This window comes from Ceratotherium simum, chromosome 15 (assembly GCF_057802395.1).
Source record: "Ceratotherium simum simum isolate JZ-2026a chromosome 15, ASM5780239v1, whole genome shotgun sequence".
Taxonomy (NCBI): domain Eukaryota; kingdom Metazoa; phylum Chordata; class Mammalia; order Perissodactyla; family Rhinocerotidae; genus Ceratotherium; species Ceratotherium simum.
Genome location: NC_141914.1, coordinates 16,055,514 through 16,074,294, shown reverse-complemented (window position 1 = coordinate 16,074,294; position 18,781 = coordinate 16,055,514). Strand labels below are relative to the sequence as shown.

General features: G+C 44.9%; 1 protein-coding gene across 3 annotated transcripts in view; it reads right to left on the bottom strand.

Moving 5' to 3' along the window:
- Positions 1-477: 477 nt before the first annotated feature.
- The window catches only part of SIDT1 (SID1 transmembrane family member 1), a 102,781-nt gene continuing 84,477 nt past the window's right edge, over positions 478-18,781 (bottom strand). For 2 of the 3 annotated variants that reach the window (XM_087439607.1, XM_087439608.1), the window contains 6 exons: positions 14,284-14,363; positions 11,088-11,134; positions 7,948-8,053; positions 7,749-7,859; positions 6,008-6,121; positions 478-4,586 (listed from right to left, as the gene is read on the bottom strand). In XM_087439607.1, coding sequence (XP_087295733.1) covers positions 4,524-4,586; positions 6,008-6,121; positions 7,749-7,859; positions 7,948-8,053; positions 11,088-11,134; positions 14,284-14,363 — 521 coding nt within the window. In that variant the 3' untranslated portion in view covers positions 478-4,523. The remainder of the gene's footprint in view (positions 4,587-6,007; positions 6,122-7,748; positions 7,860-7,947; positions 8,054-11,087; positions 11,135-14,283; positions 14,364-18,781) is intronic. The other variant, XM_004436617.3, reaches the window with a different exon arrangement.

Genomic DNA, 18,781 nt, shown 5'->3' with positions numbered 1-18,781 from the left:
AACGTTATAGCACCCTAAAATAGAGACCTTTTGAATTATTTTGGATAATCTTCTGTTTAAAAGACTTAGAGCCCTAATTCATGAAGAATGTCAGGAGTTAGAGGAAATTAGGGGCCCAAGAGTTGGCCATCGTAGGACTGTGTGTCAGATTCTTCTTGTCCTGACTCGAGAATCTTTCACTGTATAAATCCCTTGTTTTCTAAATCATAACTGTAATGCAGGGACAAGACTTCAGACACCCAGACTTTATTTGGCACTTGACTGAATTGTGATATGACTTCAAGGCTATTCCATGTTAAAATATGGTGGCTGGCTATTATTCATCTCCAACGAAATGGGTAAGTCTCAGATGACAGGAACTTCAAGGCAATGAAAAGGACGTAGGATAGAGCCAAGGAATTTGTCAAAACTTTAAAGTTCAGGGAAAATGATGAAATCTCCTAATCTAGAGATATTTAGGAAAGGGGCAGAGCTCCATTTCCTAAGCTTGGGGGAGCAAAGGGTAATTCTGTGTAAACAATGCTAACGACTTAGTTTTCTTTGTATTTCAAGAAGAGTAGTGAGACCACACTTCAGGACAACCGTAGGATGTAAAAGGTTTCCCCTTGGAGTTGATGGAGTGGGGTCTCTGCAGAGGAGTCCCATCCAAGCGAAACTCTATTACGATGGCCTTTTAGAAACTCTGCAGTGAAGGCCGACTTCTGACTCTTGCCAAGCTTCTCTGAATTCATGTGTGTTAAGGCCTAAGATTTAGCAGGCACTTAACCTTGTTGACAGTGGTGCTCTAATTAAAACTTAGTCACACAAGTACATCTTGTCTCTACGAAACAGTGTTAAAAACAAAACAAAAAAACTACTATAAACTGGGCAGAAGCATGACAAGCCAGGGTTTCACATTGCTCAGGCAGAGGCAAATTGTATCTTTACTTATAATGCTTTTCCTCCGTGTCACCAGGGGACATTAGAGTCATTTCAAAACCTGAGGGACCCTCCCCTGCTTCCTCTTTCTGGGATCTGTTTGTCCCCCACAGGCTGAAGCCCCTCTTCAGCCAGGCTGAACATGCAGGCTCTTCCTATAGAACATCTGGTGAGAAGGGCGGGGAAGGTGGGGGGACACTGGCATACGGCCTTCCCTGAACCAGGGCAGTAATGGCTGCTTGAGAGGAGAAAAATCTAGGTTGTCTTTGAGGTTCCCAGGACAGAGACAGCAGTAATGAGGTGACATTATACACAGCCAGACTTTCCATTTGGCCTTAGCTTTAGTAACGCTTTTTCATCTGAGTTGGAGTAAGTATTAATGGCCACAGGCAGTGAAATGCAGCCATCAGGGGCGAGGAGGGGCCGGGGCTGGAGGGTTTGATAACTCTGGATAGCATCTCTGAAGGTGAAGAGGCCTCCCGACCCCTTCAGAGCCTCCTGCGACTGAGGACAGGAAATAGAACAGCTGGCTTCAATGGCGATCTCCTAGAGGAGAGAGATGCCCGCCCAGTGGAGAGATCTGCCCTTGCCCTGCCACCCTGTGGGATCAAGAGGTGTGGGGCGAGGATCTTCTCCGTGCCAGCTCTGCTCCTGGTGCTTTGCACATCGCCACCTTTGTCACCCTCATGCAGTGTCATGTAGATGTGGTAGGTGAGGATCAGAGAGTTCCAGTGACTTTCCCAAGGTCACACAGTGAGCAGGTGAATATATTTGGACTCAAGTCTGACTCAGGAATCCGGAGACCCAACTGTTCTTCTATGAAGAATGTTTATCTTTGTTTCTCTCTTTCCCCCAAGTTTTACATGGAGAGACTATCTCCCAGAATGAGAAACATTTGGGTATTATTTGATTTACCGACACATGAATTTTGCGACCCCACAGAACGTTCTGGTAGCTGCTTGGAGCTACAAGGGAAGCAGCTGCCACTTGCTCTGCTCCAGGAGCTGGCTCAGTGATCCCTTCAGTCATGGAAAGTCCCTTCCCCAGATAGACTCTGGTTTCCACTGGCTTCTCCTGCTGCTAAAATAAAACTGGGCAAATCCCTCAACCATCCAGCCTCAACAGGTGGGTTGCCTCTCCAGCACTCGTCAGAGGTGTGAAGAGGTCATTTTTTATGGGCACAGTTTTGCCCCTCTGGCTGCCGCATCTCTGTCCTGCTCCAGCTGAGCTGCTCTCATTCCTCTGTGCCTGCTCTTCCTCTTCACAGGGGCTGTTTCTGTCTAGTTCTCCTCCTGCTGAATTCAGCTTTCAGAGTGACCCGTCCCTTCTCCTAAAGAGCGAAGTGCCTAGCACAGGCACAGGTCGCATAGGCATCACACTACGTATGGACGAGGGACCGTCCAGCTATGAAAAACTGGTTGCCCCTCGACCCTGCATTCCTATCAACCCCACGGATGCAGTTGAATGGCTTTCTTGTGTCCTCCCGCCACGAGATCAGCACTGTAGAAAGAATTAGCAACAAGAACATGTAGAATTGATATTTATAAGAGCAGGCTTGGGCTGGGTTTTCAGTCCTGCAGAGAACAAAACTGACCACAATGTGTGAGTTTATAGCACAAGACAGACGTTATCAGGAAACAGTCAAGAACACAGCAGCACAATCCGTCCATTTCCACAGGGCCCCTCCCCGTTTCCACGGACATATTTCCCAAACTGGCTACCCAACAGGTCACACGTCTTATAGTTTATTCACTTCAGGCCACAGGGCGACTTGAAGAGACTTGGATCACATTTCCTTAGCGGATCTTTTTTGGATTTGAAACCATTAGCACATTAAAATAAAAGAATTAGGTCAAATCAGCCATAGTTAAAACAGGTTTGAAATTTGTTTTAGATGTCAGATTGACACAACCATTTAACAAGTAGCCTTCTGATGGCCTATGGAAGCCAATAATTTTTAAGGAATAAAGAATAACAGAAGACCAATTACAAATTTGGGGGAATTTTAGAAAAAAAGTCACAAAATATTTCATTAAAAGCATCTTCATGTTTTTAAAATCAGGGAAAGTTTGCTATTCAAACTTCCAAAATGTGTTTTTGAACATTATGCAAACATTTTAGGGACGGAATAATGAATTTTTAAAAAACTGAGTGCCTGATCCATTTCTCTAATGAAGAATGGCCAGGGAAGCAGAGGTGAGAGATGACTTGAATTTCACAGGCAAACATGTATGTTTGCATATTTGTGTATATTTTCTGATGACATCATGCTCCAGGTAACAAGGGAGCGTGGTCAGAATGGGACTCCCCGGGGGCAGAGCTGCCAGACAGTGTGAGTGAAGTGGGAGCTTTTCAACACCTTCCTGGGGAGAGAATGGGAATCAGGTGCAAACAAGAGACAATCCTGAATCAGCTGTGCTCTCTGCAACTAGAGAGGAGGAGTAAAATGTTTCACCCTGAGAGTTACTTTTAAAGAACTTCAGGGAGAAAGTCTGGAGCCCTTGATCTGCATACAGTGACAGATAAGGGGCTTGGTCGTGGTGGTGGACCCCTGGTGCAGTGCCCCGGGTTAGAAGACCTATTTCTTCCCCAAAGGTGCTGAGGGCACAGAACTGAGCTGTTTGAACTGGAGACATGAGGAAAGCACTTTTCCTTCGCTGAATTAGCTCCAGGTGTCCACGTCTTCAGAGTGAGGCCTGTTTGCTTAATGCTGGTATCACCAGTCTCTGAGTGCTGTCAGTCATGTCTCTGGCTCCTCGTGCTGCTGGAAGAGTTTTCCCATTTCTCCTTCCACCTTGGAGCTGGTCCGGGGAGCAACAGCCTTCCCAAGAAGGGAGAGCCTGAGTGATGGAGTCAACACACAGCAGTGAGATGAAGACACTAAGGAAGAGGGAAGCACCCAAGCCTTTGTCCCAGAGACGGTCACCTGTGAGGGGGAGCGTGTGACATAGCCCAGTGTGAGTCCTTCTAATGTGGTCAGGAACCTGGGGGAAACGTACAGCATTCCTTCTGAGGAGGTGACCAGCTGGTGCTCCTAGAACATCTGTCCCAGTTGGGAAGGGCCTTGGGTCCACTCCTCTGCTAGACTCAGAGGAATCATGTTGGTCCAGGACCCTGGAGGAGCGAGCTGGTGTTTTGGGATGTCGAGAGCAGCAGATGTAACAGAGGTGCAAAGGGGGCCAACCCGAAGTTTCTAGAGGGAGAGAAGGAATCCGAGCTGCTGGCCTTTCTGGGCATGGAGGCAGCTGGAGAGAAGAAGGCAGCATCATCCTGCCATTGCTGGCAAAGCTCTGTGAGGGTGGGAAGGGTCCCAAGACAGCGAGTTGACTCTGATGCAGCTTTTGTCCGTGTCTAGCTCCGAGTTGCAACGGAATGGAATGGCACTTCTCGACTCTTCAGGGCTCACCTCTGTCCACAGCCGTGGCCCCCCTTCTTGTGGGTTTGAATCTCCCCTGCCTCTCTCCTCCGTGTGTGAATGTATCCAAGTTGACTCGATAGAGGGTGAGTGGAGCATTTGGCAGTGGTTACTTTGCTGCAGTCCCTGTATTTTTCATGAAACAGCACCAAGATCAATCGCTCCCTCTACCCCTCTTAATGCTGGAGGCTCAGAAGACGCGGATCTTGTCTCTCTGAACCATATCCAGATCATCATCCAGGGTTAACAAAACCTGAAATGAGAGGGGCAAAGAAAGGAAGAGAATGCACAGTCACAGTGAGTCCCCACTTCTTTAAGACTCACACAGACTGAAAACTCCAAGTGCCCTCACGCGTTTTTCTGTCTTCTGCAGCTTTCTGCGATGCCGTGCTCTAAACAGGCACTTATGATAATCACATAGTTCATTTATTAATTAATTCAAATACTTATCAATGGTCCATTATGTCCTATTCTGGATGCTAGAGACATAGCTTGGAACGAAAGAGACAAAATTCCCTACCCTCCTGGAACATACATTCGAGAGAGGGCTTCCGACATGAAGCAAATACAGGAGTAAAATACAGTATATAAGATAGTAACATGTTCTACGTATAGTATGTTAGATAGTAATGTGTACTGAGGATAAAAATTAAACTATGCGGAGAATATAGGAAGTATGGAGTGGGGAGAGGTAAACAAATTTGATAGGGTGGCCAGAGAAGTCATTACTTAGAAGGGACATTCGGGTCAGGACCTAAAGGGAATGAAGTCTTGTTGCAGAGAGTATTGCGATACTATAATAAATGGACCCTCATCCTCCATTTTTAGTTCCCCCTGCCACCCTTCTCTCCACGTGGGACCCTTAGCTCCACTTTTGTTGTTCCCGTCTCTCTAATGAAGGTGACTAGCAAAAGTAAAAGCCTTAAAGGAATGATGGTTATACAGATTGGTTAAACTTCCCAAACTAGCCACTAGGGGGTATCCCTGCTCCACTCTTGAGGTTATATGGCCGAAACTAAATGGGGCAGTCCAAGAGGTCTAGGGGTGTTGTCAATTGAACCTGTGTACAGGCACCAAGGACTTTTAATTTGGAAAAGTCAAATTAAGATGAAAGGATGCTGGGAGTTATCATCCAGGGTTGGTGTAATACGCATGGCTTCTGGGAAGGTGTTTGGGCAAAAAAATGGAGGGACCACAGGAGAGATTTGGAAGAGACTGGTTAGAAGGCAAGAGAGGCCTGGCTGCTTTCCTGAGCCACTCCAAGAATTTGTAAAATATTTGTAAGAGATTCAGTGAGACTGGAAGAGGGGGAGGAAGGAATAACAGAATGTTACGGAAATTGTAGTGAACACCAAAAGTGGATCCTGGGGGCATTCTGGGCACGTGAGTTCTCATAACCAATTCAGTCCAAACACGATGCAACTGAAGGAAAGTCATTGTGTTGCTCTGTGTCTTAAAATACTGCAGAGTAAAAAGAAAATGAAAATGAAGATCTAACTGAAAGATACAATATAAAAAAGGAAATAAGATAATCTGTACATTGAATGACAATGAGGACTTGGAAAGGGAAATTAGAGAGGAATACCAAGGGGGATGTAAAGAAGAGGGGAAAGAAAAAAGAGAGTACAGCACGTAAAGAGAGAAGAAATTAACAAACAGGTATTGTAAACTTACCAAGAATGAGAAGAACAGGGCAGTAGCAGAGAGGAAGTGCCAGATGTCATGGTCATCAAAGAAATCGAGCAGGATGCACTCCCGGTTCTTCTCCCGGGATTCAGCTGGGGTCCCCTGGAGGGAGGGCAAGCAGGAGGTCGGGGAGCATTCCCGCAGTTCAACGGCTTAGAGGCCTGAGCATCCAGAAAGCTACAAAAACGCTGCTAGACACCTGGCTCAGAAAGTTCGCTTCCAAGAAAACATACATCCACACAAAAACTTGTATGCAAATGTTCACAGCAGCGTCATTCATAAATGCCAAAAAGTAGAAAAAACCTAAATGTTCCTCAACGATGAATGAATAGATAATAAGCAGTATGTCCATACAATAGAATATTATTCAGCAATAAAAATACATGAAGGGGCCAGCCCCATGGCTTAGCGGTTAAGTGCGCGCGCTCTGCTACTGGCGGCCCGGGTTCCGATCTGGGCACGCACCGACGCACCGCTTCTCTGGCCATGCTGAGGCCGCGTCCCACATACAGCAACTAGAAGGATGTGCAGCTATGACATACAGCTATCTACTGGGGCTTTGGGGAAAAAAAAGGAGGAGGATTGGCAATAGATGTTAGCTCAGAGCCAGTCTTCCTCAGCAAAAAAAAGAGGAGGATTAGCATGGATGTTAGCTCAGGGCTGATCTTCCTCACACACACACAAAAAACACATGAAGTACTGATACATGCTACAGCATGGGTGATCTCTGAAAACATTGCTAAGTGAAAGAGGCCTCATATAAAAGGTCACATATTGTATGATTCCATTTATATGAACTGTCCAGAATAGGCAGATCTCTAGACACAAAAGACTCATTAGTAGTTGCCTGGGGATAAAGGGTTAGGGAGAAAGGGGGAGTGACTGCTAACGGTGCAAGGGTTTTCTGGAGTGGTAAAAATGTTCTAAAATTGATCGTGGCGACTGTGATGATGGAGAGCGGAGCCCTTCTCCCGGTTCTGTGCCTTAGCCATATCACTCATTTCCTAGGCCTCAGCTTTCCTGTCTGTGAAATGGATCTATAAACACCTGCACCTGGGTATTTGTTTATGAATGGCAATTATAATGAGAAAGGTGGAGAAGATACAGTAATCGAGGTTTTTGTGTATGTTAAGCATCCACTGGGAACAGAATCATAATACAATGCTTGTTTTTTTTGTGTGTGTGTGAAGAAGATCAGCCCTGAGCTAACATCGTGCTGATCCTCCTCTTTTTGCTGAGGAACACTGGCTCTGAGCTAACATCTATTGCCAATCCTCCTCCTTTTTCCTCCCCAAAGCCCCAGTAGATAGTTGTATGTCATAGTTGCACATCCTTCTAGTTGCTGTATGTGGGATGCCGCCTCAGCATGGCCGGAGAAGCAGTGCATAGGTGTGCGCCCGGGATCCGAACCAGGGCCGCCAGCAGCGGAGCGCGCGCACTTAACCACTAAGCCACGGGGCCGGCCCCAATACAACACTTGTTGAAGATCAAATTTGCAGTGTTGATGGGGCTTACACATTTACGAAGCGTTACCCTGATAATGATCACAGCATGCCATTTATTGACCATTTATGTGTGGGTATTAAAAACCATCCCTTTTAGAGAAAGTTTTCATGTTAGAGAATATAAAAAAGATAAACAGCAACAAGCACATGAGGAGAGGGAGGTAGGAAGGTCAAAAAGCCAGGGTGGAAAGAGAACATCTTGGAAAAGAAACCTCTCCTCTTACCTCCCAGCTGCTGAGAGTCTGGAAGAAAAAATACAGGGCAGCGGCCCACACCACAGCCGTGGCGACGATGCAGAAGAACGGGATGGGGAGGACCTTCTCAGCGCTGCGGAGCTGTGGGTGAGAAGCAGATGCTGCCAAGCTCCAGGCACGGCCGGGGGAGGGCCCGCCGCGCTTCCCGGCTCCCGGCGGCCACTCTTACCTTCATGATGATGTAGAAGGCCAGGTAGAGCAGCAGGTTACAGATGAAGATGCCCAGCATGTAGGAAGCAAAGTCCCTGGGTCGATAGATCAGTCCAAAGAGGGCACTGAGCGCGCGGGGAGAAATTATTTTGCAGTCATGAAGGTGGATTTGTAACATTATTGGCTTTTTCGCTCCTCTACCCCCCCTTTGGGGGGGAGGGGAATTAAAAAACTTTAACATATTATAAGTAACTTTTAATTTATTACATCTCCTCCGGAACATTCATCTTTAATGATTGTAAGGTTCCCGTAAGTGGAGGTGCCGTAAAGATTCACCTTTCCTCTCTGGGTGAAATAAAGCGTTTGGCCTTCGCCCTTCAGTTTTCACCATTATAAAGAACACTGCGTTGGATAATGAATACCTTCAGATATATGCTTTTTTTCTTTTCGCATTTGAGATTAATTCATTAGACTGGATTACTAGAAGTAGAATTATCTCAATAATTGGCTTGACGCACTTTATCAAACTTTTGCTAGCTGTCTGTGGTCTTTAATAGTGAAGTTTATTTTGGTTGGAGTTCAGCCTTAATTTTCTTCGAATTTCTATTCAGTTATAATAAAACTCTTTATTATATAACCCTTTCTTATTTCCTAGTTTTGAAAAGCTTGTTTTTAATAAATATACACACACATGCACATATATAGAGTTGGATTTCTGTCCTTTGCATTCTGATTCACTAATTTATGTTTCTAATTTTGGATCAGTGACTCATTGTTTTATTATTGTTTTATCATATGTTAGACCATCTGGTTAGGCTAGCTTGGACTACCCAATATGGTAGCCACACATGGTTATTTAAGTTTAACTTAATTAAATTAAAATTAAGTAAAATTGAAAATTCAGTTCCTCAGTCACACTAGCCACATTTCAAGTGCTCAGTAACCACATGTGGCTAATAGCTACCATATTGGACAGTGCAGTGTAGAACACTTACATCATTCCAGAAAGTTCTATCGGATAATGCTGGGCTAGTCACTATACAACTCTGCCTCTCCTTCCTTCTGTTAATCTTCTTTTGCAGAGACATTTGGAAATTTTGCCTAAGTAGGCAAATAAATTTCAGAATAAAATCCAATTAACTTAATTCTAAATTTATACATTAACTTGAGAATTGATGTCGTCACAATAGTTAATTTTCCCACCCAGGGCACAACATTTCTGTTCATTTTGCTGTTTTCCTTTATGTCTCCTACTAAGGTAATTAAATTATCTGCAGAAAGATTCTGCACACCTTTCAAGTTTATTCGTAAGTATTTCAAGTGTAAAGCTGTTATTAATGGACTTTGTTTTTGTTTATTTTTTATTCTGACTTTGTTCTATATAATAGAGGAAATTTCCTCCTCCCAGAATTTGAAATCTTCAGTATAACAAAACTCTCTTGTCCTTTACTCAGACTCATCAATTATTAGTGTTTTGCCACATTTGTTTTATTATTCTCTCTTTCTCTCTCTCTGCGTGTGTATATATAAACACATATATACATACACACACCTCTCTATATACGAATACAGACACACACACTCCCATTATTCTTCTTCAGGACTATACGAGAGTGATTCCTTTTAAAATAACATTCAAGGTTCATAAGAAATTGCTCCATGTCTTGTAACATCCAGGGGAAACTGAGGACGAGAGGAGGGAGGAAACCCTCTACTCGGTAATCACATAGTCTTAGCGTATCATCGCGCCTCATTCATCCCCACACACTTGGCGTCCTACAGAGCTCCTGTCCAAGAAGAGAGGCCATTCACCTTGTCTTGTGACCAGAGTGTGGGTTTGCTCTTAGTTATGTGAGAGGCGGGGACAAGCCAGGTGATCTGAGCACTGCGGACAGGCATCGGTTGCTCATTTTCAAGTGGTTGGTCCCTTTTCTCCTACCAGCGCCCTGCACCCTGTCCTACGGAGTCACCAGGACTGTGGAGTCTGCCCTAGAATCACCATTTCCACTTGCCTCCATGTAATGGAGGGGTCTTTGATGGGTCTGGGCCTTACCCCGAGGTAATCCCAGGGGTGTTAACATTATGGGAAGTTTCTTCCAGAAGCACATGGTGCCCAAATAAGATTCAAATTCTCATGACTAGATTCTGGCTTCCCCTGAAGATGTGCCTCTTCATCCCTTTTATGTCTTAAGGGGGACAGGAGTAGGGAGGCATCTATCAAAGGTCACTGACCCAGAGGAGCACATCAGCTAAGAGCAACTAATAAAAGCAGCACTTTCAAAAACACTTGCCTATTTTTTGAGAGATCAATAAAGTATTTCATTCATTCACATTTTTTTTTTTTTGGTGAGGAAGATTAGCCCTGAGCTAACATCTGTTGCCAATCCTCCTCTTTTTGCTGAGGAAGATTGGCCCTGGGCTAACATCCGTGCCCATCTTCCTCCACTTTATATGTGGGATGCCTGCCACAGCATGGCTTGATAAGCAGTGCATTGGTCTTCGCCCAGGATCCGAACCTGCGAACCGTGGGCCGCCAAAACGGAGCATGCAAACTTAATTACTACGCCACAGGGCTGGCCCCTCATTCATATTTTTAAGTTGAGAATAGGTTGCATAAAATCATTACAGCTAGCAAAAATATACTTCTGTTGTACTGTTCTATTTTGAGGCCATCTGAGGAAAAAAGGCCAAAGTGATAATGGTGGAAAAGAAGAGGAAAAAGAATAATATAGGTGAAGTAAGAAGGGTGAGACCTAGAGAGAAAGAAATAGGAAAGAGATTTGCGTGCACACACACACACACAGCAGGAAAGAGAAATGCCTACTGGGTAGCCTTTATGGCAAGTTCTACAAAAGAGTTTAAAACTATGTTGCATTTTTGCAACTACTGGCATAGTATCTATCTATCTAATCTATTTAACGCATCAGTGCGTTGAACTCAACTCAGTGCTTTAAGAGAGGCCACTATTGGTACACAAGAGCTTCCTAATGCATTCTTTGCAGAAGAAAAAATACCTTTCTTTCAAGTCTCTAGGGCAGGCACAATCCTACGCTCTTCTTAATTTCAGATTTCTTTATAAAAATGACAGCCAAGGAAAGCTAAACCACAGTGTTACAGACATTAACAAAGAGAAAAACATGTTTTCCTGCGACTACTTACAAGGACCCGTTAACCAGATTCCCCACGACGAGCAACACCATTCTGTCCTGGAAAGGAAGGAAAAAAACACCAAATAAGATGCTGCACACATTGCTTTTCTTTTAACCTACTATAGGGGAAGCATCAATTATGGGAAAACAATTGCCTTGGTGAAAAAGAATTTCCACGGTTCTAAGAGAACTTTGCCTATGGTCAAACCCTAATCCTTGACGAGGACTAAATGGCAAGGCATCTGACCAAACAGACGTGACCTCGTCCCTATAAGGGAAACGTGGTGAGTAAAGAGGACTTGTGCTGTTTCCCCCTGGTGTTTAGGGAGCTGGTCACCAGGACCCACTTCTCAGTGGGGAGATTGTAGGGGTGTGCTGATTACTCAGTAGCTAAAAGAATCCGCCACTGGTGCTACGTAATCAAGGACCACTTCCCTGGTTTGTGTTCCCTGGTGGGCTCCAAGGCAGCTCTTGGGACTCACCTGTAAGGAGCTGGCTTCCCACCCATTACTCTGGCCCCACAGAGGCCCTGCAGCTCCCAGACTCCTGGTCTCGAAACACACAGCCTTAACATTGAAGCTATTGGTAGGGGAGAAGCTAGAGAGGAAAGATCCATCTCAAAGGACAGTTACTCTGATAGAGATTAATTCACAATCGGGTCTTGCTCCTTTGCATACCCCTTACAACTTACAGGCGCTGATTATACTTTAATTTGCATGGCCATTCATCTACTATTTAAAAGTAGTGATTCTCTGTCTTTGTGGGTGATCCATCCAATTTGAGGAAATATCTTCATTTAAAACAAATTATTTCACCTATCAGAAAGGCCAAAATCCAAAACACTGACCATGCCCAATGCTGGAGATGTGGAATAACAGGAACTCTCTCATTCTTTGCTGCTGGGAATGCCAAATGGCATAGCCACTTTGGAAGACAGATGGGCAGTTTCTTAGAAAACTAAACATACTTGTACCATACGATCCAGCAATTATACTCCCCCTGGTATTTACCCAAAGTAGTTGAAAATATATGCCCATGCAAAAACTTTCACACAAATGTTTACAGCAGCTTTATTTATAATTGACAAAACTTGGAAGCAACTAAGACGTCCTTCAGCAGGTGAATCAATAAACTGTGGTATGTCCAGACAATGGCATATTATTCAGCACTGAAAAGAAATGAGCTACCAAGCCATGACAAGACATGGAGGAACCTTAAGCGCATATTATTAAGGGAAAGAAGCCAATCTGAAAAGGCTACATACTATGTTATTCCAACTATATGACATTTTGGAAAAGGCAGGACTAGGAGACAGTAAAAAGATGATTGCCAGGAGTTAGAGAAGAGTGAGGGTGGGATGAATAGGTGGAGCACAGGATTTTTAGGGCAGTGAAACTACTCTGTTTGATACAATAATGGTGGATACATGTCATTATACATTTGTCAAAACCCATAGAATGTACACCACCAAGAGTGAACTGTAATGCAGACCATGGGCTTTGAGGGCTTGTGAAGTGTTAATGTCGGCTCATCAACTGTAACAAATGTACCACATTGGTAGGAGGTGTTGATAATGGGGGAGCCATGCATGTGTGGGGGGAGGGAGTATAAGGGAAATCTCTGTATTTTCTGCCCAATTTTTCTGTGAACCTAAAACTGCTCTAAAAATAGTCTATTAAAAACAAAAGACAGCCTACATCATTTAATGTAAACAAACAAACAAAAACATTAATTGCCCCTCATGGTTCACAGCTGAGGCATACTTCACTCTCAAAATACTCACAGGTCCTAATGGGTTTTTATTTTATTTTATTTTATTATTTTTTTTTATTTTTATTTTTTTTAAAGATTTTATTTATTTATTTTTTCCCCCCAAAGCCCCAGTAGATAGTTGTATGCCATAGCTGCACATCCTTCTAGTTGCTGTATGTGGGACTCGGCCTCAGGATGGACAGAGAAGTGGTGCCTCGGTGCGCGCCTGGGATCCGAACCCGGGCCACCAGCATCGGAGCGCGCTCACTTAACCACCAAGCCACAGGGCCGGCCCCTAATGGGTTTTTAAATTCTTGCCTAAATAAAACCCTCCAGCCTCAATTCCCTTAATTTTTAGCGCCTATAGCTCCCGCCCAAGCTCTACAGGACTGAAAGACTCACATTCCTTCACGTAAAAGTTCTTCAGATTATAAACTATCAGCAGGTACTTAGCGAACTCCTGTGTGCCAGGCCCAAACAGCATCACTAGTTCTGACCACAGAACTGTGTAGAGGTCGGGGCAGTGGCTCAGGGGAGGTATGTGGCCTTCCCAAGGTTACTGGCCAGCGAGTCAAGACAGCTGGGACCACGGCCCAGATGCCTCTGCTTGGTATAGAAATGTATAGTCTATTGAAAACTATAAGGGAGAATTTTTTTTTTTAAATGGAAATGTTTGTTTATTTATTTATTTATTTATGGTGAGGAAGATCGGCCCTGAGCTAACTAACATCTGTGCCAATCTTCCTCTATTTTGTATGTGGGACGCTACCACAGCATGGCTCGATGAGCAGTGTGTTGGTCCACACCCAGAATCTGAACCTGTGAACCCCGGGCTGCTGAAGTGGAGCACTCGAAATTAACCACTACGCCACCGGGCTGGCCCCAATAAGGGAGAACTTTTAAAAGTCATATTTCAACCATCAAGCAACAACCACAGTTTTGAAAAAATATTCTCGCTCATTGTAAAAACCAATGTATAAAAATCAAACAAATGTATAATGTGGAAGTGTGAGTTCCTAATGAAAGTGACTGGAGTGACCATATGTCCCAGCTTGCTTGGGACAGTCCTGGTTTACGCGTGCTGAACCGTGGCAATTATCACTTTCACAAGTGAAATAATCATACCTCTTTGGATGATTATTTATAGGGACACCCTATCTTGATCCTCCCCTACAGCAATTATCAGTGTGTGATAGTTTTGTTTATATATACATGTATTTTTTTCTTCTTTATATACTATCAATATTTCATGTACAAAACAAGAACCATCCCAGCTTGTCTTTTATGGCTGCGAGTAAGCAACATGCTTCTTCTTCCACTACCTGGACCTCAGCCACCCTGGGCCATCTGGCCCTCTTCATTTGGAGAGCCTTGAGTGACTGCTCGAGCCTGCCCCTCCTGCTCTTCCCATACTCTCTGGGAGAAGGCCAAGGAACACAAGAGCCCGCACGTACCATGTACAGAGGCCGGCTGCACTGCTGGCAGCAGTCCGTGTAGACCACCATAGCGGCCCGCCGGAAGATTCCCAAATCTGCTGATGACACAATTGCATAGTAAGAAGGCTCAGTCAGAGGTAGTGCAAAATACTCCCAGATGGCCCCAGGTTTTGAGGCCAGGATGATGCCATCTTCACCCCGTAAAAATGGTGCTTTGCACCTAACAGCTCAGCAATAAACGTTTGTTTTAAAAAATGGCGCTCACAACCACCTGTGCTGTCGTGGAGGGCGTGCCATATCCATGCATCGTACTGCAGAAGGGCAAGCACGATGGACACCAGTAACAAGCACTCACAAACAATCTGGGTGGCCGGCCAACCCTTCTACCATCTCCTTCAGCCAGGTTTCCCTTTGTTTACAACTTACTCCAGCAGTGTTTCCTTTATAGCAGAGATGCTAAGGGGCCCTCAAACCCACCTTAAAACCTCTGCTCTCTCTAGAGGATGGGAAATCTTAGCTTGTAAAAGTTCTAATCTATATTTTTCAGTGTGGTTATAAGTCAGTAAGAATTGACCCAAGGGATACTGGGGTCTACTAAGCATAGTCAGAAAGCCTAAACTTGTACTGAAACAATAATCAAAGGAATGTAAGTTAAGATGGGGAGAAAAAGAGAGGAAAGGTTTTTTTTTTTTTTAATGCAATCCTTCAAAAGGATGGTATGAAACACAGCCAGTGTGCATGATTTAATTGTCCTATGAACAGAGTCAGGGTCACAGGTGGGCCTCTCTTTTTATTGCCAAGGAAGACTGTCCCTGAGCTAACATCTGTGCCAACCTTCCTTTATTTTATATGTGGGTCACCACCACAGCGTGGCCACTGACAAGTGGTGTAGGTCCGTGCCTGGGAACACAACAAGGGCCGCCAAAGCAGAGCACGCTGAACTTCACCACCAGGCCATGGGGCTGGCCCCTGGGGCTCTCTTTCTGTGAGCTGTCCACACTGCAGACGTCACACGAAAAGCTGGGGTCTGCCCAAAGCAAGCATTTCAGGGAGGGGTGATCCCAGCTCTATTGTGAATGCTATTCCTCTTCAAGGCTACCCCCAAGGTCAATTTAACCAGCTTTGCTAGATGAGCTATGCTGAGGGAGGAATGAGGGAGGGGTGTGTCCACGCAGTAGCCCAGAAGAGGCGCAGTGCAGGCTGGGTTGGAGTGCATCCTGCCTCTGGGCCTCTCTGGCTCCTCCTCCCACTGGTCCTGCCCCACCTGGAAGGGGTGTGCAGGGAACAGGGCTGGCAGGACAGCCAGGTGGGTTGCTTTGTTAGGAAAACAATCTAGAACCCTGGGAAGGATGGCTGAACATTACCTGTGTCAGACCCATCTGAATCAGTTGGAAGCAGAGAAGAAATGAGAAAAAAAAAAAAAGATTTGTAAGAAGGTAGAGAAAAAGGTAAACTACTGGTCATTTTATTCTTTTCTCAAAATGGATGACTTTAATTTTATTTTCTGATTATAAAAGTAATGTCTGCTTATCATAAAGAACACAGAATCCTTTTTCCTGTCTCAAATCTTCATAAGTTACCACTCCTCAAAGAGTGAATCGGACATTTTTCTTTCCCTGTCTACTTTTGTGCACCACTTGCAATATATAAACCATCCTCTCTCAGGAGCGATCCCTGAGGTCCTTTTGTGGGGCTCTGGTAGCAAGCGACAGTAGTGATCTGGGCAAGTAGCCCTACCGTTTTCTGTCCTACTTATGAAATGCTCCGCTGCCTCACTGCTGCCTCTCCTGCATCCACGTTTATTTCAGGTGCGGCCTGAGGGCCACAGAGGAAGGAGCCTGTGACTTGAGAAAGCCCAGGCAGCTTATGAAATGGGCGGAGAGGTTGGTGTTGCCTGAACCGCTGTCCACTAACCCAGCTTCCTGCCTTTGGACTGAATTTAGATGCAATCGTTGTCACAATGAAATAGCAAATTTTCCTTTGACTCTGTTAAGTCTGTAACCCCTTGGGGAAGACTCCCTAGGCACAGAAATGTAAAATATTCAGTTCAGCTGTACCCTGGCTGTCTTCCACTTGCCCTTCCAGACCCACTTGCCACGTCTCTCCGTCTGCACCAAGCCCCGGAGGCTGACTGTACGACCCCACCCGTGGATTTCCTCACTCCCCATGGATCTGGACAATGGGAACCCGGCAGGAGACTGGAGGGACAGAGGAAGGAGAGTGGGCTCAGAGCATTACCTGCCTGGTGACCTCCCTTGAGGTTGCCTCAGGCTCGCCGGGTCTGTCAACTAAAGGTCACTGCTCCTTCCAGTGTGACTTTCTCTCCTTATACGTTTTGGTAACCACTTCCTCCACGTCCTTTTGGGCTTATGGATAGTAAAAGCTTCTCTCCTACTGACCACAGGTTACTGTGCTACTAGCTTTATTCTTCTCTACCCCTCCCTCGTCTTATGAATAGTCCCTTTGTGAATAAATCCTCCTCCCTCTCTGTGTGTGACATCTTTTTCCTGTTGGGACCCAGACGAGATATATTTCGTTGTTAGTGCCGTTGAGTCCACTCTGACTCCTAGTGATCCTATGGACAGCAGAGCAGAACCCTGCCCAGTCTTTTTGTACCATCCTCTCACCTTCCAGGGCTCTATCAGACAATGCTCTGCTGCTATTCATAGGGTTTTCATGGCCAATTTTTTCGGAAGTGGGTGGCCAGTCTTTCTTCCTAGTCTGTCTGAGTCTGGAAGCTCCACCGAAACCTTTCCATCATGGGTGACCCTGCTGGTATTTGAAATCCCAGTGGCATAGCTTTCAGCATCACAGCAACACACAGTTGGCACAGTATGACTACTGACAGACGGGTGGTGTGGTTCCCTGACTGGGAAATGAACCCCGTGGCAGTGGGAACAACAGATCTTAACCACTAGACCACCAGGGCTGGCTGACAGATACATTACATTGGTCATAATATAATACATTAAATTTCTCCTTTTTAAAAAGGTAAACTAATTCAGTATTGTAAAATTGTATGGGGCAAAGGTGGTATAAACATATTAAAAGCTTCTCTCTGTATTAATGGCCACTACCATCACATATATCTGCCTTCAAGTTTATTTTTCCAACTCTGGGAGAACATAGAACAACAATGATCCAAATTGTTTTCCTTTTGAAAGTTTTACTTTGTGTGACTTCACTCACCTTTGAGTCTGGAGGATGGGAAATGACCACAGCGCCAAACCAAATGTTCTATACAACCCACTAACGACGCTTCGCTGGGGGATCTGGAGGCACGCTGGCTATGTTAATGCCAAGGGGAGATCTACTGACCATGCCACCAGGGAAAACCAAACTGCCAAAATGAGAAACTGTCTTATTCAGTCTTCTAGACTTAGAGCCACTTGCTTATGGAGACTCTCTCTTAGACCTGGGCAAGGGGGGTCTCCTATTCCAGAGGCCCTCATTCCCCACTGAGTGAGGAGTCTGCTGGGCAGGGGCCTACTCGTGCTCCTTCTAGGCCACATTCTGAATTCCCAGACTCCAGGTTCCCTGCCCAGATGGCCTTGAGCCTGCTCTCAGAGCCTACACGGCCCCTTCCCTAGTCTATCTTCCAGAGGGCAGATGGTACCACTAGAGGGCGTGCTTCTAGGGGCAAGGAGTGGCAGATTGGATGTTTGGCAAGAGTGTCCATACGCATACCTGCAAGACCCCTTAAGATGCAGGACAGAGACAGAGGTGGGAGGAAAAGAGGGGCAGGGGTTGGGGACCAGCTGTCCCATATAGCTATGTTCTGGAGTGTTCTTCTGAGGAACTGAGAATTCTAAAATTGAACCTGGACCTTTTAGGTTGTTATGAAGGCATATTATATTTAGCAGTTTGTTGGTCTTCCTTTCTTTCCTCCTTCCTTCCCTCCTGTCCTTTTTCCCTCCCTCTATGTATTAATTTAATACATAGTTTTTCAGTCTGCTTTATAACTCTAAAATTTTGATACATATGGTATGTGGGCTTTTATTTGAACTCTTGTGGTGGGCTCTGTAGACATTAGGCATGGGCTTGTGTTTGCATAGAATAATTTTTCTTGAAACATACAAAAGGATATTTAAGTCTGATTTCCTGGATCTTAAAATGACTGGTGAAATTTAAATGCTATAAAATAACTTGAACCTGCTCCCTTCCACGTATGATGACTGACCAACAGCAGGTCAGCCGCCGATTTCTGGAGAATACTCAGTGTTCTAATGTGATGCATTCACATGGTCAGAGGGAATTCAGCAGATGTCCTGCCTCTAAGATTGGCAAGTTGGTCTCAAAAAATTCTAGTCCTAGAATTCGAAAATAATATATAATTCATTCTTGACAACGATTTACCATGGTTAGAGAAATGCTCCTTTTATTTATTTATTTATTTTTTTGTGAGGAAGATCAGCCCTGAGCTAACATCCATGCTAATCCTCCTCTTTTTGCTGAGGAAGACTGGCTCTGAGCTAACATCTATTGCCAATCCTCTTCCTTTCCGCCCCCCCCCCAA